Source organism: Vigna radiata, unplaced genomic scaffold, assembly GCF_000741045.1.
Source record: "Vigna radiata var. radiata cultivar VC1973A unplaced genomic scaffold, Vradiata_ver6 scaffold_222, whole genome shotgun sequence".
NCBI lineage: Eukaryota > Viridiplantae > Streptophyta > Magnoliopsida > Fabales > Fabaceae > Vigna > Vigna radiata.
The window spans coordinates 352,342-371,724 of NW_014543247.1; the positions used below are offsets into that span (position 1 = coordinate 352,342).

Genomic DNA, 19,383 nt, shown 5'->3' on the forward strand with positions numbered 1-19,383 from the left:
AAAAGATTACATTGTTTCCCCCAACAACAATAGGGTTTAGTTCACTATTTTCATGGTGAATCTAGATGAAAAATGGATGAAGAATGGAAAAACAAACCCTAGAAAAGATGAAAAGGAGCCTAAGCATCCAAGAGATCCTACCCAGAGAGCGAAATTAGGTCTGGTCGCCCCCTTCTGTCAAAAGAATACATCTAAACTCGCAATAGGGCTATTTATAGGTGAGGAGCGCAACAGAAAACAAGCCCAAGCCCAGCAGACAACCGCTCGGCGGAATAAGTGTGGCACCTGGCGGTTTCCCACAAATCGCACTACTGCCCGGCGGTAGGGGTCTGCCGCCCGGCGGTTTCCCTCAAATCGCAAATCCGCCCAACGCCAACGCCAGGTGCCTACTCCTTACCCTGGGCTGCCCGGCGGTGTAAGTTGCCGCTGGGCGGTGCGTCGACTCTTCAATTCTTCAATTTTCTTCTCTTTTCTTGAGTCTACGACCTTTATCTTTAATTCCATTCTTCACTTTCTCAAAAATGCTACAAAACAATGCAAAACAAGCATAATATCGCTAAAAATAGCTTTTGACTCTCTACAGACTCATTATTGGGTTTTGCTTGATTCTAAGCTCATTCTAAGTAGTAAAGGGCGTAATTTGGTCTAGAATGACATATGAAAATAACTGTTTTTCAACCTTCATCATAACACATATCAATAAATGTGTTATTAATAATGTGTTGTCATCGTCAAAAACCATAACATTGTGAGATTAAGGTTTAGCTAAACCAGTGCTTCCCTGATCAACAATCTCAACAATCTCCCCCTTTTTTGATGATGCACAACCATGATTAATAAAAACCATGTTTGTACACAACAACAACAAAAATCAATCATGTAATCACACTATATCAAAGCTCATATAAGCAAACAGTATCAGAGCAAGTGATTAAAAGATTTTATCAATATATCAGAGCAAACAAGAGTCTATCTCAAAATATTTCAGATCAGAAACAATCCAAACAATATTTACTTTAAATCAACAGTATCAAGCAATCAAGTATAAAGCAAATAAGCAATCAAACTTTTCTCCCCCTTTGTGCATTAGTAAAAAAGGTATGCTCTATGATAATGATGTGCTAATAAATGATATAGTAGAGATGCATCAATGTAAAGAAGATTAATCAATCAATGATGCTTCCCCTGTCACAGATATTCACATGATAAAGAAAATCTCCCCTTAAAGTGTAGGCATGTGAAAAATATATACTATAATGTAATGTCCCCCTATCATTATGCATGTTTTAAATTCAAAACCCAAATGCACAATGCAATTTTCACAAATTTCAGAGCATTTTACAACAATGATAGAATTGTATCAGAATAAGAATTTCAAACAATTCAATCAAACATAGATACAATCATCAACAATCTCACAATGTATTCTCACAGATATATCAATCAATTAGAAACAGAGATATATTGAAAGTAAACAATATAAAATATGATCAAACAACAGAATAATCAAATTCCAACAAATGGAATTTATAACCCCTGTACATGATAGTCGATTGATCAATATTTCCAGTCGAATTCATTGCTCTTCATTGAGTAGTAAATCCCGTAATGAGTCCAGAAGCAATGTTTCCTACAAAACCTTTCAGGATCTTTTGAAGATCAAGCAATTTAGTATCACAGTAATGCAAGAAAATTATACAGTTAAGAAGTGAGTATGCAAAAGAATCAATGTAATAATGAACATGTGCATAATCAACTTCAACAATCACTTAGTTGATTTAAGATCGATTCAAACATATTCAATCAAGAAATTTAAAACAGATAGGATTAAACCATAAACGACTGATTTCATTGACTTCCAAAAGATATTTCATCTTGATTAAACTATAGTAAAAAGAATGCCATTCTAAACCATTACACCGGTCAGCAAACGACTAACAAACATTTTATCATAAATGAGGCAACAAACTAGACAGAAGACACACTTATCCTATGATAGTCAGATTTCCTATAGCCCTATGCTGAGTCAGAAAGTTTCCATTGAATCCTCATCATATGAACTTTCTGCCACTTACTGTGGAGCAACACGATGCTCTCTTGCAAAGTTGTCAAAATTTTAATGCGAAATTTTGATTTGTTCAGCTGTGTATCTCTCAAAATTTGTCTAAGGGAAGAAGTTGATGCAGTCCTCCATTGTAGCATAAGTGCTTCCTGTGCTATGCCCAGAGTTATCTTCACCGATGAAGCTCTATCCATTCATGGTCTTTGTAAGGCCCGAGAAAATGTAGAGTTTATAAATAAGTCTTAAATATGTTTTATTAAAATCTACGTGAGTTTACAAGGTGTTGTGTAGTTCAGTTGGTGTGCAAGTCTTGAGAAGAACATAAAGTTCTATATTATTTTGTTGATATAAGTGTAACACTTGTTATCGTTTGATGGTTAAATTTGCGATGTGTTATATTCTAGTGTGATGTGTTGGCTTGTTGTTAAAAATATTTATTTAGGATTGAATGTAAGAGAGTTCGGATCTTAGAGAGAGGTTCATGTGAAACAATTGTTTGATTTTATTTATATTTTCTTAAGGGCAAGAATGTCCATTTTGTAATTGAGGTGTGAAAGCTATAAATAAGGGTGTGGAAAATGAAGAAAAGTACTTTAAATAATATAAGTTGAAAATTAGAACAAAAAAGGGTAGGAGGTTATTTTTTTTTAAAACCACTTGAGATATTATAGGGAGCACTATCTAGGTAGTTTCTTTTCATTATAATATGATTTATTTAAAAAAAAAATTTATAAAAGAAAGAAAAAAAAAAGGAGGAGAACGTAGAGAATAGAGAAAGAGAACAGAGAACATCTTTCTTTGAAGAAGAGAAATCTTTTCTTTTAAAAAGATATAGTAGAAGTGTGAAGACCTATTATTGATTGATCTATAATTGGCTAAGGTATGGGAAGTTTACCTTAAATTATTATTTATTTGTTTGATTGATGGTAATTTTGAATGTTTTGAACATTTATTGAAGTGTGTGATTGTTTGAAGAATTATGAGATTATGTAATCTTTCTACTATGAAAAATGATTCAATTATTTTTATTTATGTGACTTCATAATTTAAATTGAACAAATCAATATTTGAATGATGGTTTATAGATAAGTGAAATTGGGATGAAAGAATAGATTAGGGTTTATAGTTTTATTTTAATTATAATTAACACTTTATGAGAAATTGAAGTTTCTTTTTAATTATCATTAAGAATTTAGGAAGGGTTAGGGTTTCTTTTTATTATAATTGGATGATTAAGGATTTGGAATCCTGAAAAATGTTAATTAGGAATAATTAGAAATTAAGAATCTGTTAATGTTAATATGTTAATCCCTGTGAATGGTAATTTCTGATTACCTTCTTAATTCTAATTCTAATTGTTTAATTCAATTAGATATCTACCCTAATTAGTTTTCCAAAAGCGGATTCTTAAATCAGAAACTTTTCCCTTCGTTTTCTTTCACTTAATCGGAAACTTTTCCCATCTTAGCTTCTTCTTCTTCCACGACGAAACTCTGTTTGAGGGTTCTTTGATCTCGCGCGAGAAGCTAGGGGGCACTCACCTTCATCCTTTCCTTTCCTGGTTCTAGGTTCGTCTTGGAAGAGAGGGGAGACGTTCTTCTTTCCTTCATTATCTGGTACTGTTTCGGTTTCACAAGGGAGCAAAAGACGTTCCTCTTTCCTTGTTCTTTCTCTTGTTTCTGGTGTCGTTCTGGTTGCAGGGAGAGGGATGCGAAACCAGTTGCTCCGACGTGATATCCATCTTCGCAGCCAGTGGACGTCATAGTAGCGGCATCTCTGCGACGACGCAAGGATTTCATTCCCGGCGTCTCTGCGGTGACGAGAGTCTCAGTTCTCGGTTCGTGAGCGTTCTTGCGGTGGCGCATGATGTTTTGTGTTAGGGTTTCAAATTGGGGATTTTGTTTCTACTTTCGCATTTCTAATCTTGAAACCTTGGGTTTTAATTGATCTTGTGAGGTTGCATTTTTGGGGTTAGATCTCATGAACATGTTGCTTTGTGTTCGGGTTTTGTTTCTCGAGATTTTGGATCTTCCTGTGGTGGTTTTGGGTTCCCGGGGTGGTTGTCGATGGTTGCATGAGCGGAGTCAAGGAAGGCGTTGGTGGGTGCGGCGATGGATGTATGGATGTTGCGATGGCTGGTCTAGTGAATCTTTCATGGGCTTACTTATTTGGGTCGGGTCAGTTGGACCGTGAAATCCATTGATGATCAGAATTGTAAATTGTAATAGTAAAGACCAAATATAATAATAAAATTTTTAATCGGGCTGTAGGTCCATAATTTGACACCATTGACGGTGGACTGTGACTGATTCAACTTAAACTTAATTAGACTCCAAGTTTGAAGTTTGGACTATTTTGGGCTTTGGGCCTGGTTGTGCCTGGTGACTCACAAGAAGTCTTGGTTTAATCAAGGAATTGATGAAGACATACTAAATTAAAATTAATAATATGATAAAGATTATGTCTTTGAAATTAAAATAATGGGAATTAAAATCAATTAATTACTAGTTTACGAAATGGGAAATATGAAATAAATATTAATTGGTTTTAAAAGATGAAAATAATGAGATTATAATCATTAATTAGGAAATTACTAATTTTAGTTTGATAATGGAGAAAAATAATGTGGTTATAATCTTTAATTAGATCAATAAATGTTTATTTGTTTTTGGTTTATTATTAAATGTTAATTATTTAATTCTTTTGATCTATTATTGGAGTAGAACTCACGTGGTATTTATGTTGATAAATTTAAAATTTGATTATAATGTTTGATTAAAATAATACATGATTTATTATTTTGGATTGTTATTGAATTATATTCTGTTATTGTTTGTTATTTATTATTTGAGTGAAATCTATTGAACATAATTATATTTTTGAATGAGCATTTAGATAATGATGAATGAATGAGATTGGTAGAGAATGAAATTAGTTGCTCGTTTAGAAATTCGACTGATGATTAGAATGAGTGAGCGTTGGAAGTGGAATGGGTGAGCGTTGGATATAGTCACATTATAGTTAATGAGGATACTAATTATGTTCATAGTATAGAAACAATTATGTGAGTATGGGTAACATTGTAGATGAATGGTATTATTATTAAGTAGTGCTTACTTATCTCGTACATTTCATTATCGTTATTGGTTGTGTTATGGTGGTTTACCCATATTTCTTTGTTTGTGGTTGTGTGTGTCTTGCGATGATCATATAACTTTTGGTTATACGGTAGCAGATGTTGCAGATGCTTCAGATGCATGATAGAGACGCGAGAGAGGAAAAAGACTTATGCTAATTAAAGTTTTTGTGCTATAAATGTTAGAGACAATGTAATCGGGTTTATTTTATTTTGTTTCTATTTTATTAATTTCGGTATTTTATAAGTGGATTCCTATAATGATATTAGGATTTTTTAAAAAATTTAAGAAGTTTGGCAAAATAAAAATAGATCAGTAATTTTAAACTGAACTATTAATTAGTATGAATAGTTTTTAGTAAAAGTGATTTAAGTTTTTTAAGTTTAAAAAAGTATAGATAAGCTGTAGTTTAAGTTTTTTATTTTGACTATGGCCGGCTTTCTCTTTCTTTCTCTTGTGCACCATCGTTTATTTATACACGAGGATGTGCATAAGTTCAAAGATGGTTGTGCATGTGATCACTACTTTACTACGACACATATGAGGAGCTATAAGTCCTAATCCAAAAGTCCCAAGAGAATATAAATATTTATGAATATCCTCTTCTTTCTACACATACTTCCAATGGAAGGCCATCTATGTGGCCATTCGGTATAAAGCACAAAAGCATGTGAAAAAGCATTTTCAACACATAAATATCTAATTAATCTTTCAGAAAAATAAAACATTTGATTTGAAAAAAATTTAAAAACCCTAAAAGGGGGAGTGTGGGCAACCTTCTGACTTCCACTTACTCTAATGATTCTCTCAATTAAATTCCTTTTTTCTCTTCTGAGTTAAAGGTAGGTAGTGCCAACTCTATTCACAATGTTCCCAATATTTCCCCAAACACTGCATAATTCTGAATGTAGTTGGTCCAAAAATGGCTATCTTTTGAAGGCTCATTTCCCTTTCTTTCTCTTTCAAACACATTTTACCCCTTCTCTTTTTTATAAATCTTTTCCACTCTCTAGCGCAACTAGCTACCTACTTACAGATATAACAATGTCTATTGAGGCATGGAGAAAGATCCAGATTTCAATTGTTGGTCTGAACCTATCCGTGTCTGTTTGTTTATGTAGACATTCGTCAGCATTCCACAAATAGTAGGTAGATTTCTAATATGTGTCTAATTCTACTAGTAGATGAAGTTCCTGAATGAGATTAACGTATAAGGATGTCCTTTTCTATAATCTTTAACTAAGCAACCATTACCTTATTTTTTTATAAATAGCCTAACTTTGTTAGGGTATAAATTTATTATATATACTAACCCCTTTAAAAAGATCATTTTTCATGCATATGTATTGCAGTAAACAATATTGAATATCATGTTAAAGAACATTCACACTTACAATATCAGACTCCATTTCGGAAGGTGACAACAATCTATCAAAACATTGACCTGATATTGTACATACCAAAAGCTCGTCTGTGGGATCCATAATTACATCTCTACACGTATCGTCACAAACTACAAAGCGCAAATTATAAGTTCCACTCAGCCAAAGGATTTAAAGTTTAATGTAAAAAATTTTAATTAAAACACGTAGAAGCATTAACATAGATAATGCTTCCACCATGAACTTGTCCAGTCTTCTCACAAATAAATACATCTCCAATTTGGTAGTAAGAGCAATTTTCCCCAGAACAAGTATGATCAGCCACCACTACATCACTTAGGCCTTTGCTGCTTTTCCAAAACAACATTAGCAAAACAATCTTAAAATTAGTGACAAGGGTTTTATCTTTCACCTGAAATCAACATTATGAAGTGGAAATTTATTAGCTTAAAAGTGTTATAAATACATAAACACAAAAGCACACATATTAAATAATAATGAATTAGGAAAGTGATTTCTGCTTATAATTACCAAAGATGAGGGAAGATATTGTAAGGACGGAACCATGCCTGGCTGGCCAGCTTGGTGAATTAGCTAGAGTTGACAGTTCTTGAATCAACTCTGTCAGCTGAACATCTTCAAGGTACTGGAGTTATAGTAACATAATAATCAGAAAACACAAAAAACAAGTTAAGTAGAAAAGTAAGAGGTTTTTGAGAAAGTTCGTCGTGGAGTCATAATTTATGACATATGTCATAATTTATGACATAGAGTGATTAAATTTAAGAAAAAATATATTTTTGAGAAGGTTCGTCGTGGAGTCTAAAATGGGTATAGAAAAGAAGGACAGAGCAAAAAATACAGTGAGTGGTGTAGTAACAAAGGAAGCAAGAGATAAGAAAAAAATAGAGAAAAATGAAAGAAGTGATAAAAAAATAAAAGTAAGGGTTTCGAAAGACAATGCTACCCTTTCATGTGTAATACTAATATAGCTAGCTAGTTGGCCAACACATGGATGGAACCACCACTACATCCCAATTCTGAAAGCTTTACACGCTTTTAACACTCTCTAGAAAAGTGGTGTTCTTTTCTTTCTCTGAGGACTCCTAGCTTTTCCTTTTTCCCATTCTCTTCTTAAATCCATGGACACAGCTCAGTGGGCACAGGTACACACAGAACTACTTTTTTCTGTTTTCTTTCCATATAATCATGAAAATCTCTGCTGGGGTTGTGATTTTCAACCATAATTTAGATTATTAAGTTTTGGGTTTGGGAAATTATTTTGATTATATTGTTAGTTCTGAGGGGGGAAGTTAAGTTTCACTTTATCCCCAACTTATGATTATATTGATTATATTGTTTGTGAGGGAACACTTCAGGAAGGACAGCAATGCCAAAGAGCTACTGAAGAGAGTGAAGGTGAGCCTTGTTTTAAATTTAAAATACTTCATACAATCATTTGGGTGTTATACATGCACAGACTAAACTTGATTTTGCTTTGCAGGCTTACAGAGTCACCAAGTAATTTGCTGATTAAAAGACTTCAGGCTAATTCTATCTTTTGCCAAGCAGCCATATAGTTTTCGTGTTATGGAGTGATGCACTTTTGNACGTGTAACATGTGGCAGAGTCGTTCTCTTTAGAATGAGTAACGTTATTTTTGTTCGTGTATTTCATTTACTTGAAATATAGATATAATGTGTTAATTTAATATTTGTGCTTTCTTATGCAAGGCATGTCGTAAGTTTTAATTAATGATGGAAGAACNAACACGGCATAAACTATGAAAGAAAGAAGTCACATGATGCGATAGAGAAACAAACAAGGAGATGAAAAATGAAGAAAAAGAGGGAGGATCGTATAGAGTGACGCCTGGTGATTGACAAAAAAACCAGAAATGAGACAAAGTTATAAAAAGAAAAGTAAAACAAAAGCAAACCTGGAAGGTTATAGTAGACAGTGATTCTTTCCTCAAAAAGCTGCTCTTGGTATTTGGCNCCNACGNNTGAATCATACAGGATAGTGATTCCCACATGTTGAGACTCAGCGAGTCACCCACAAACATTATCTTCTTACCCTTCCACCTGTTCAGGAAATCCTTACCATCGAACCTACACCAGAAAAATTGCAGTAAATNTCATTTATCAAACGCTTTCCACAAGAGCTAAAAATGAGAATCAAATATACTCAATTGAAGAAAAAGGAGCAAGAGCATAACCAATAACCAAATTACCTATTGCAGAAAAGAACTCAAAATTCGAACACGCCACAAAAAAANTCAGAAAAAGTTCAGGCACTTGCCTATGGTCGCGGAAAGCAAGATTCTGATAAAGGGGAAACTAAACCCTAAATATTAATATCAACATTAACAAAAAGAATATTAAAAATGAAGGAAAATTAAAAAAAAAAAAGCAACCCTAATATCAGATAAACATACCTTGTGCTTAGCTCGAACAGAGTCGTTTTGAGAAANAGCAACGAGAGGAGGAATCCACAAGCAAGTCTCTGTTGTTAACACTGTGAGCACAGAGCTGAGCAAGAGTCAGAATAACGAACTCCTTCCCCTTCACCGACCCATCTTCGATCGCCTCCACAAGTGTAGCAATACCACCTTCTTCCACGGTCGCCTCTTACGAACAACAACTTCTCGAATTCGCCCCGACGAACAACAGTTTCCCCGCCAATCCAAACACAATCCCCATGAATCTAGGAGAAATTAGTGAAATTAATAGAAGAAAAATGTAAAAAATTAGGAAAAAGCAAAGAGTACTATGTGAACTATGAATCATAAAACCTACTTGATCACACTTTGGAGATTTTGACGAAGAGACGCCAGTCTCAGAAGCAGCAGAGGGAGGACTGTCCTCAGAGCACGGAGGAGAGAAGCGAGACTGAGATGGAACGAGAAATATGCAAGGGTTTGGAGTAGAGGAGAGAAGATCGAGACTCAGAGCCAACATGATAAAACTAGACATATGAGAGGGAAACGTAAAAAATTAGAAAGATATTATAACGGATTTCCAAAACTCCGTTATAATACATCTTTGCACTTCCACCCTCCTGTATATTATAATTGATTTACTAAACTACGTTATAATATCTCTTAAATTTATTTACAAATTTACCACCATTTTTCATATTATAACTCATTTATCAAACTACGTTATAATATACCTCTGTTATAATAGATAAGTTTTATTCGTCATAATATAAACTGTTATAAAAACCTATTTTTCTACTAGTGTACAAAAGAGAATAACGATTTACTATGAAAGCAGAATAGGAAAACTTTAAGTATATTTCAACCACATTTAAGATACAAAGGGGCTTTTAATTTGGTTAGTGCCTCATAATCAACCGTGTGGCCAAATCTCTTAATTTTGTTTGTGTTAAAGTCTCAATCTCACAATAGATTGTGCATGTGATCAGGATTTTTTCATGAAAAGTTTATTATTAATTGTTTATATATTTCCGTTCTCCTGTAAAAAGCTTCAGATTCTCTTACATTTGATTGTTACGTGTTAAATTTGTTCAATGTTGAGGTGAATGCTACTTTATTATATTCCAAAACAATTTAGTTCAACCACCTTATCTTATTAGTTTAATTTTGACACATTATAGTGTAAAATTTGTAAGTTATCTTATGTTAGTAACCTGCAAAACATTTATTATAACATACATATTTTTAATCATGTAACAATTAACTCTGAAAAAAAAAAGTTATTGTCATTATTTTCTAACAAAAATATTATTTTGTATGCATGATGAAAAGAAAGATAAAGTGTATGTATGTTTATAATTATTCCGTTAACAGTTTAACTAAAAAACTTTGTTAGTGTAGTAATTTGAGATATTTACATTAAATATTTAGTATAATAGTTGTACAAATAATTTTCAAATATTTCTATATTTCAACCAATTATTTGAAAAGTTAACAAACTTTAATATTGAACAATTCTAATCGAATTCAGTTTGAAATTATAAAATTTGTTAGATGTGTTTCTAATTTTAGATTTCGGTTTCAATGAACAAGAACTAAGAAATCAAAAAACATTTATATAAAAAGTATGAAATATTATGAGACGCCTTTTCTACAATAAATATAAATATGAATAGAGACATTTAGTAGTAGTAAACTTTCCATTAATAGATCCTCTTACACATGATGTTACCCATGAACATGTTGCCTCCAACCAAAAATTCATCAAGATAAGCTTCACCGGCTCAACCCTAGTGGGTATTAACTCATCCATTTGTTTGCTTTATGATAAAAGACAAAATCAAAGTATTAGAAGGTTGAGATATAATTTGAAAAGGCATGTACTCGTGGAACATTTTTATCTTTTTGGAATTTTTGTTTCTATGCTACTCTATGAATCTAACTCATCTCTATAGTTTTCATGTTTATGTTTGTATGGAACTTTTTTTCATTGAATTAATTGCTAGTTTTAATTATGAAAAAAAATGACAGCAGAAAATTGTATTTTTATGCCGTGTAATTTATATTCAAACACACTAAGATCACATAATAAAATACCATGCTTCATGAACCTAAGAACTACTAAAGATTAAAACTACTACGATAGCAACATCACCAAGGGTTTGTTTGCTTAATGTGAAATTGATGAGACAGACAAAGAAAAATAAGTGTGGATCCTTCTGTTTATATATATGTTAAATTTTGCTTTTGTTCTATATACCCTCTCATCATCTTAGGTTTCTCCTATAGTTGGAGTTTTGAATTATTCTTTCATAAAATTTAAAAATTTAAAATTGTTTATTTAAATAAGCATATTTTAAATCATATGATCGATTACAATTTTCAAAATTTAATATTTAGAGATCCAGTAAAACAAACTACATATATAGAACACTAAAATAAAAAATTTAAATAATTTTCTCAATTACTCAATTTGGAAATGTATAAGGTAAGGTGTATGAAGAAAGTATAAGATGCAAAAACATTAATTTGTATGCAGCAAAAACATCAAGATTAAATGTTTTGAATTCCTAAATGCATTAAAAATTTTGCTGCAAAATTCTTAATAAAATTGTATTCATTCTTAATATTTACAAATATGTAGTTTCAATCCCTCTAAACATGTGTAATAAATTAAAGCTACATTATTTTAGCAATTAGTCAAATCTGATTTTTCTCATTCTGTATTTTTTTTTTATCCGAATATTATTGCAAATATCTCTTAATAGGTAGATATGTTGTTTGCTCCAAATATTCCTCTGATTCTCTGTTTTTTGGTTGGCACATTGTCAAATCATACTCCTGACTATTGTTTGGAAATGCATATCTATGTAGATGGTAACCTTGTAATCTTAGAGTAACCTAATTGGTGAAAATTGTGATTTCAAACATATTTTAATTTTTACAATTGATTAAAGTAATTCGGTGATTTCAAATTGGTTCTGGAAATTTATCTAAAACCCTATTTTCACTTTTTATGTTTCTTATGTTTATTTTAAGAACCTATAAAATAAAGTATTAGAGTTGTATGAGTATTAAAATAATAAGATTGAGTATTTTATTATAAATAATTTTATAATATAAATAGAATTTTCTAAACTCGTATCATTATCTAAAACACTTTCTATATCTCTAAAACACTATTCTCTTAACCTCTCTATCATCTTTCAAAGCATTCTAACATCTTGATCATCTGTTTGACAATCAGGAGGTACCTTAACGATACTGCGTCAAGGTCTTCAACTTCAACTGATCAATTTGTTGTTTAGAGCAGGTAAGTTTTCATTCTTTTTCTTGGTATTTTTTGCTGAAATCCTTGATCATGCAAAGAGAACTTGTTTGCATGTGTCAATTAGTTTCCTTCTTCAACTCTTGACTCAATTTAGGTTCTAAAATCTTTCTCCAATCACCAATCGGTGATTTGTAGGTGTTTTTAGGAGTTCCTTGTGGTGTAAGAAACTGTCGGGGATATATACATTTGTGGAAGAATTCTATAGGTGAGGGAAGCTAGTAATCTTTATTGATGATTGCTTTAGTTGAAGAATATAATTAAGTTGTGTGAACATAGTTAAAAGTATGAGTTATCTGTCTTTGTATGAATTGGGATGGTTAATTGATGCATTGTGTGATGATGAATGTTGTAATATATGTTGAATCTGTTTGGATGTGTTATTGACTATGGATTTGGTGTTTGTGATAGTAGTTAGGTTAATTGAATTGTTAGGAAATAATGGTTAAGCTTGGTTGTAGGTCACTTTGGTCTAAAAATGAGGTCTCAGGTAGTGAAATTGTGAGAGAAGTATGGTAAACTAGTTTAAAGCATTTGGGGTCTATTATAAGTTGGTTTGCGAGTTGTTCAAGTCCTTGAAATGGAAGTAATCTGGGATAAGAGTATATGTTGGTAGATAAGTATTGATAGGGGGAGCTATGTGAAAGCTAAACCCAAACCCTTGTGTATTTTTTATGATGACTACATAAATGTTTTTATAGTTTCTTGCACACATTAACCAAAACTGTTGTGTATATATTTTCTTGTGCTTGAAGTATATGTTATGCATATCCATTGTGATTATATCTGTGATATGCATATTTATTGTTTAAGAATGAATATTTGAATATGTTATTTTTTATGATGTACATGATGATGAACATTGTATAATGGACATTTTTGTTGATAGACATTAAGGATCTATTTTGTTGTTATTTTACACAAATGGCATAACAAATGTTTGATATTATTACTCATGGCCGATTCCAGCTCCTTCAAAAATGAGGAGGAAGACACTCCACCTCCCCCTCCAGTTGTTGATCCTAACCAAATTCCTTCAAGCCCCTTCTACATATACCCAAGTGAGAGTCCTTCATCTGTTGTGGTTTCTCCACCTCTCTATGTCAACAACTTCCGATCATGGTCCCATTCCTTCCACATGGCCCTTATTTCTAAAAACAAGATGGGCTTTCTTAACGGCGCCATCTCCATCCCAACAATCGCCGATCCCTTATACCTGTCTTGGGAAAGATGTAACACTTTGTTAATGTCATGGATTCTTAATTCCCTTTCTCCCTCAATCGATCAAAGTGTTGTGTTTTTTGAGCGAGCCACTGATGTTTGGCGCAAACGATTTTCTCAAGGAGATTTGATTCGTGTCACTAAGTTACAGGAAGAAATCTTTTCTCTCAAATAAGGTGCGCTCTTCGTCACCGACTTCTACACCAATCTGAAATCAATCTAGGAAGAGTTGGACAACTACACATTTTACCCTTATTATTATTGCTATCTGCATCTTACTCGTACTTTCCTGTATCTCTTTCCTTTGTATCTCTTTCCTTTGCTTACCTATCAGAGTAATGCTCATTTCATGATGTGATATTTTCACAACTCTTTTTAACAACTTTTTGACAACAGGACACATGTAATCATTTTATTGGTCTGTTTAGAAAAATATTTGAAACGAACCAATCATAAATTGTCACGTATGTGTTGTTAAAAAATTGTCAAAAAAGAGTTGTTAAAAGAACTTTTTCCTTTCATAATTTTTCTTCTTTTACCCTCCTTTTCATATATATATATATATATATATATATATATATATATATATATATATATATATATATATATATATATATATATATATATATATATATATAAAATCTCTTTTAAGAAAAGAGAGAGAAAATAAGGTCTTGTACAATGAGTGCATTATACAAAAACATATGATATAACAATGATTCAACATTACAGTGGATATAAGACATGTAAGAACCAAAAACAAGAAAAACATAATAGACATAATAAATTACGAGATAAGAAAAGAGGAGAAAGATGTAAAGACGAAATGCATTAGAAATAATCAACTTAAGCGCCAAATACTAATTTTAAAGTCATTTTTAATTAGAAATGAATAAAAAAACATTTTGTTTATGAATTTTAAAATGGTGATGACCACAAAAGTTAACAATTCATAATATGAAACTTACAATTAAGAACGTAATCTGTGTTGTATTTGAATTAAATTCTTATTTTATCAATCTATTTTGACATACTATAAATATATGACTTTTTCAGTACTAAATAATTAAAAATAATTTTAGTTAAATATTTAAAAGTATAATGGGAAAATTTTAATTTTATGCTAATTCAAATATTTTTATTCTTTCAACCAATTAGAACAAATTTCATATTGAATAATTCTAATTGAATTCAATTTGAAATTATTAAATTTGCTAGATTTTTTTTCTAATTTAGATTTTAGTTTGAATGAACAACATGAATATGAAAAGTATGGAGTATTTTGTGAAATCTAAGTCTAAATTTTTCACCTTTTCCATTCATTAATCTGACACGAATCCTTATACAATAAAACATGTGAATAGAGGCAATTAGTAGAAGATCATGTTGCACACTTGATTTCATAGGTTAGGTGTAATTCCCATTTGTGTTCGGTTTTTTCTTAGTGCTCTTTTCTTATTAAAGCTTAGGTTAGGTGTAATTCCCATTTGTTTTCTGTTTTTTTCTTAGTGCTCTTTTCTTATTAAAGCTTAATGCTTTCAGAGAGAAATTCATAGTGTTAAAGTGTTGGCCATCAAATTTCCTTCCACTTAGAAGTTTGCTTTTCCATCACACAGGGATTATTAGTGAGGAATATATGCTGCCAAATAAATGAAATGAACATATTAAAGAGTTGAAATCTGATCACAAATTGNATTTGAAAANTTTTGGAAGTCTGCTTTGCTATTTACTTCTGCTTTGTAAATGTACAATTAACAGGGATTATTAGTGAGNTTTGCATTATCACATGTCAACATGTCAGCTGGATTCCAAGACACTTCGATCAATTTCAGGGAAGAACAAACATCATAAGATCTGGAAAATTTTCATTACTACAAGTTTTCGTGTGAAGAACGAAAATCTTAAATGTCAGAAATTATAATCATATTTGAAAAAATTATCAGAAAAATCTAAAATTGTTATGAACAAAAGTATCTTTGATGGTCAACATATAAATCATTCCAAATCAGCAACACCAATCATCTTCTTCAAGGTATTTAGTTCTTATATATGAAATTAAACGTCTTCAGAAGAGTCAGCAAGAATCTTAATTCTTGAAGAAAATTGTTATTCATGTGAAAAAAAAATATTATAGCAATCAGAGGACCCTCCATTCTAAACCCACATTAATCATTTATGTATCTTATATTATTCTTTAATCATAATTAAAATTTCTCTAATAATCAATATCACTTGAACTTAAATATAAATTAACAATTGATCAACTTTCCGTATACTACAAGGTTTGACACATATGTTTGAACGCAAAAGCAAAGTTATCATGTTTCTGTCGAAAATAGATCACTCTCTCTATAATCTCAAATTCTGTTTTCTTTCTTATGCTATCTCATTTTCTTTAAAATGTCTTTCTTTTTCACTTTTATTTTTCATTACATTTATCTATTTATGATGAAAACTATTGTGCATATTTAGTAGCAGCCCTTAAATTATTGTGGTTGTCTATATAATGCACCATTTACGAAACATTCTCCTCAGCCTGAATCTAGCACACACCTATCTACATATTCACATTTAGTTATACCAACCAACCACACTCATTCACACACCTCTCGTTCATCCCACTCACCTAGGTTACCGCTCTTTCTCCGCTCGCGAACAAGTACTCTCAGAGGTTAAACGTCTTCTTAACTACTACAAAGACGAAGAGATAAAAATCACCGTCACCGGGCACAGTCTCGGTGCTACCTTGGCCGTTCTGAGCTATGCGCACGTGGGGACAGAGATTGCGTTGGATCACAGAGAGAGTCCGTTCGTGAAGGGGAACGTGGATCTGGTGAGTGCGCATAACTTGGAGGTTCATCTGCACCTCGTTGATGGCTACCATGGGAAGAAGAAGAGGTTCTGCTTGGCGTCCCGAAGCGTGACATAGCGCTTGTGAACAAGAGCTGTGATTTTCTCAGCACTGTACTATGATTGAACTAAAAACAGTTCGGCTATTACGAACTATGTTTTGATTCAGTTCAATTTAGGTGTGAACTGTTTTGTAGTTAACTACAAATATTTATTTATAGTATAGTGCACTGCAGTATACTTTGCCCACCCCTACGGCCACCACAACCAGGATTGCCAGCAGCTCCTCCACCTCGTATTTGCCGCCATCCTCGCCTTCATCCTCCTCGTCCTCTCGTAATCTTCATCCTCCGCCCCACCAAACCCCGTTTCATCCTCCAAGACGCCACCGTCTACGCATTCAACCTCTCCACCGTCTACTCATGAAAAGTTGAGAATCACCACAAAAACTAGTGAAGAAAAGCATGGCTACGAGAGCACACTGTTTGGTACTTGCATTACCAGCTCAAGGTCACATCAATCCCATTCTTCAATTCTCAAAACTACTGGAACGGCAAGGGGTGAGAATAACTCTCGTTACAACTCGTTTCTACTACAATAGTTTGAAAACTCTGCCTCCTTCTATTGCCCTTGAAACCATCTCTGATGGGTTTGACAATGGAGGACTAAAAGAAGCTGGTTGCTTCAAAGCCTATATTGAACGCTTCTGGCAAGTTGGGCCACTCACTTTTTCTGAGCTTCTTGAGAAACTTGGTGGATCAAAAGATGATGACGACCATGTTGATTGTGTTGTCTATGATTCATTCCTCAGTTGGGCACCAGAAGTTGCCAAGAGATTTGGTATAGTTGTTGCAGCTTATCTAACTCAAAACATGGTTGTGAATAGCATATACTATCATGTTCACTTGGGGAAGTTGCAGGTTCCACTCAAAGAAGACGAGTTTTCCTTCCCAGCCATGCCTAAACTTTATCTTGAGGACATGCCTTCTTTCTTCTTTGGTGAAGATTCGACTTTTCTTGATTTTGAAGTTTCTCAGTTCTCCAGTATTCACAAAGCTGATTGGATCCTATGCAACACCTTCTATGAGCTGGAAAAAGAGGTAACAACCAAACAATTTCAATATATAGATTGTGTTTAACTTAAATGTTTATTCTTTCAATGTTTTGCACTTTTTGTATCGAAGTTATACTAAAAACCATATTACAATAGAACTTTTCTTATAATATTATGTATATATCTATATATTTTCTCCAATTTCTCGCATGTAGTGACTAGAAAACACTTTCAGATAGTAGATTGGATCGTGAAGGTTTGGCCACAATTTAAGACTATAGGACCAAACATTCCATCTATGTTTTTAGATAAGCAATGGAAAGATGACCAAGATTATGGGGCCACAGAATTCAAGGGTGAAGAATGCATGGAATGGTTAGATGATAAGCCAACAGGGTCTGTTGTTTATGTATCGTTTGGGAGTGTGGCTTCCTTTGGTGACGAGCAAATGGAAGAAATTGCTTGTTGTTTGAGAGAGTGTTCTAGTTATTTCTTGTGGGTGGTGAGAGCTTCCGAAGAAACCAAACTTCCTAAAGATTTTGAGAAAAAAACAGAGAAAGGTTTGGTAGTAACATGGTGTTCCCAACTGAAAGTTCTTGCTCATGAGGCTGTCGGGTGTTTTGTGACACACTGTGGATGGAATTCAACTTTAGAAACTTTGTGCTTAGGAGTACCAACAGTTGCAATACCATATTGGTCAGACCAAAGCATAAATGCAAAGCTTCTTTCAGAAGTTTGGAAAATTGGAACAAGAGCTCTAGTTGATGAGAGAAAGGTTGTGCAACGAGAAACTCTGAAGCACTGTATAAAGGAAATAATGAATGGATCTAAAGAAATGAAGAACAATGCCATTCAGTGGAGGACTTCGGCAATAAGAGCTTTTACTGAAGGTGGTAGTTCTTATGAAAATGTCAAAGAATTTGTAAATAATTTGATCAATAGTTCAGTACATTCATAAGCTTCATGATCAAATGTAATCCATTTTATCATTTATGTTGCCTTTTGTTTAGTTATATTTGTTTATCAGTAAATTTGAAAATGAAGTGGTGGATTATTGTGTATATACAGAACATGCTGCATTGGTAGACCATTCCTATGGAATATTTCTTCCGTGTTAGATTTATTCTCTGTTCATTCTAATTAATTGGTATTTTGCTCAAGTAATGTACAAGACAACTATCCATTTTAAAAGCCCTTATCACTTTGGTACTTTACTCCGCATATGAAGAATTTGTTCTTCGTTATAAAAGAATCTTTTCTCTTCTGTTTAACCAACATCTCTTTACTATTATGGTGTATTGATGTTCCTTGATTTGATTTTACTTATGACGAGAGAACTGTTGTGGATATAACAACTTTTCTCAGCAAGACTTAACCAGTTAAAAGAGATTTACATGTAAATAATTATCTTAAAAATTTGTTGATTTATTGTATCAGGTTAGGGCCAAACCTGGTGAATGTGCCCTCGTATTTTATACTACGCAAAACAAAAGTTCTACTCTAATAACAGGTGTTTCTTCGCAGGAGAGGATATTGACATGTCTTTAAGTGTTTCTGAATTGAACTCCAATTTGTACATAATGCACTTACGTCTAAACACTATACTGCTTGAAGAATGTAGGTATTCTTTTCCTTTGACCCAAAATTTGAGACGGATCCTAAAATGAATGGTATCAATAACATTATGTTATTATATACCTTCTTCAAGGTTTGTAAGGAATAAGACCAACTTGAATGTTCATTTCAAATTCAAATAAAAGCTCCTTGCATTTCAAAGTACAAAAATGCAGAGCACATTGACGAAGGTTGAGTTTTCCTTACTTATGGTGGCTGACATGAAAGACCAAAATTCATTTTTCATATTTTTTTTTTTACACCTATAAAGAACGTTTCCCTTTCTGTATACTAG

At 32.7% G+C, this 19,383-nt stretch overlaps 1 protein-coding gene and 2 long non-coding RNA genes across 6 annotated transcripts; 2 read left to right on the forward strand and 1 right to left on the reverse strand.

Annotated features, from left to right (window-relative positions):
- Positions 1 to 6,545: 6,545 nt before the first annotated feature.
- Positions 6,546 to 9,579, reverse strand: LOC106753357. 4 transcript variants are annotated; one of them, XR_001375217.2, is made up of 6 exons: positions 9,380 to 9,579; positions 9,019 to 9,287; positions 8,815 to 8,920; positions 8,521 to 8,692; positions 7,113 to 7,227; positions 6,546 to 6,993 (listed from the first exon to the last, which is right to left on the reverse strand). It is a non-coding gene; the product is annotated as an uncharacterized LOC106753357 (long non-coding RNA). The 4 variants fall into 4 exon arrangements; XR_001375216.2 differs by having other exon boundaries at positions 8,815 to 8,927; XR_001375215.2 differs by having other exon boundaries at positions 8,815 to 8,905; positions 9,380 to 9,578.
- Positions 7,234 to 8,313, forward strand: LOC111241052. Its single transcript, XR_002666768.1, has 2 exons — positions 7,234 to 7,747; positions 7,961 to 8,313. It is a non-coding gene; the product is annotated as an uncharacterized LOC111241052 (long non-coding RNA).
- A 7,276-nt stretch (positions 9,580 to 16,855) lies between the features above and the next one.
- Positions 16,856 to 18,641, forward strand: LOC106753354 (UDP-glycosyltransferase 74G1-like). The gene is made up of 2 exons (XM_014635152.2): positions 16,856 to 17,520; positions 17,710 to 18,641. The coding sequence occupies exons 1-2, from the start codon at positions 16,885 to 16,887 to the stop codon at positions 18,430 to 18,432; spliced, it is 1,359 nt and encodes a 452-aa protein (XP_014490638.1). The 5' UTR covers positions 16,856 to 16,884; the 3' UTR covers positions 18,433 to 18,641.
- The last annotated feature ends 742 nt before the right edge of the window (positions 18,642 to 19,383 follow it).

Coding starts and splice junctions, on each gene's coding strand:
- LOC106753354 (XM_014635152.2), top strand. CDS start 16,885: ATGGCTACGAGAGCACACTGTTTGGTACTTGCATTACCAGCTCAAGGT. Junction 17,521..17,709: donor TCTATGAGCTGGAAAAAGAG/GTAACAACCAAA, acceptor AAACACTTTCAG/ATAGTAGATTGGATCGTGAA.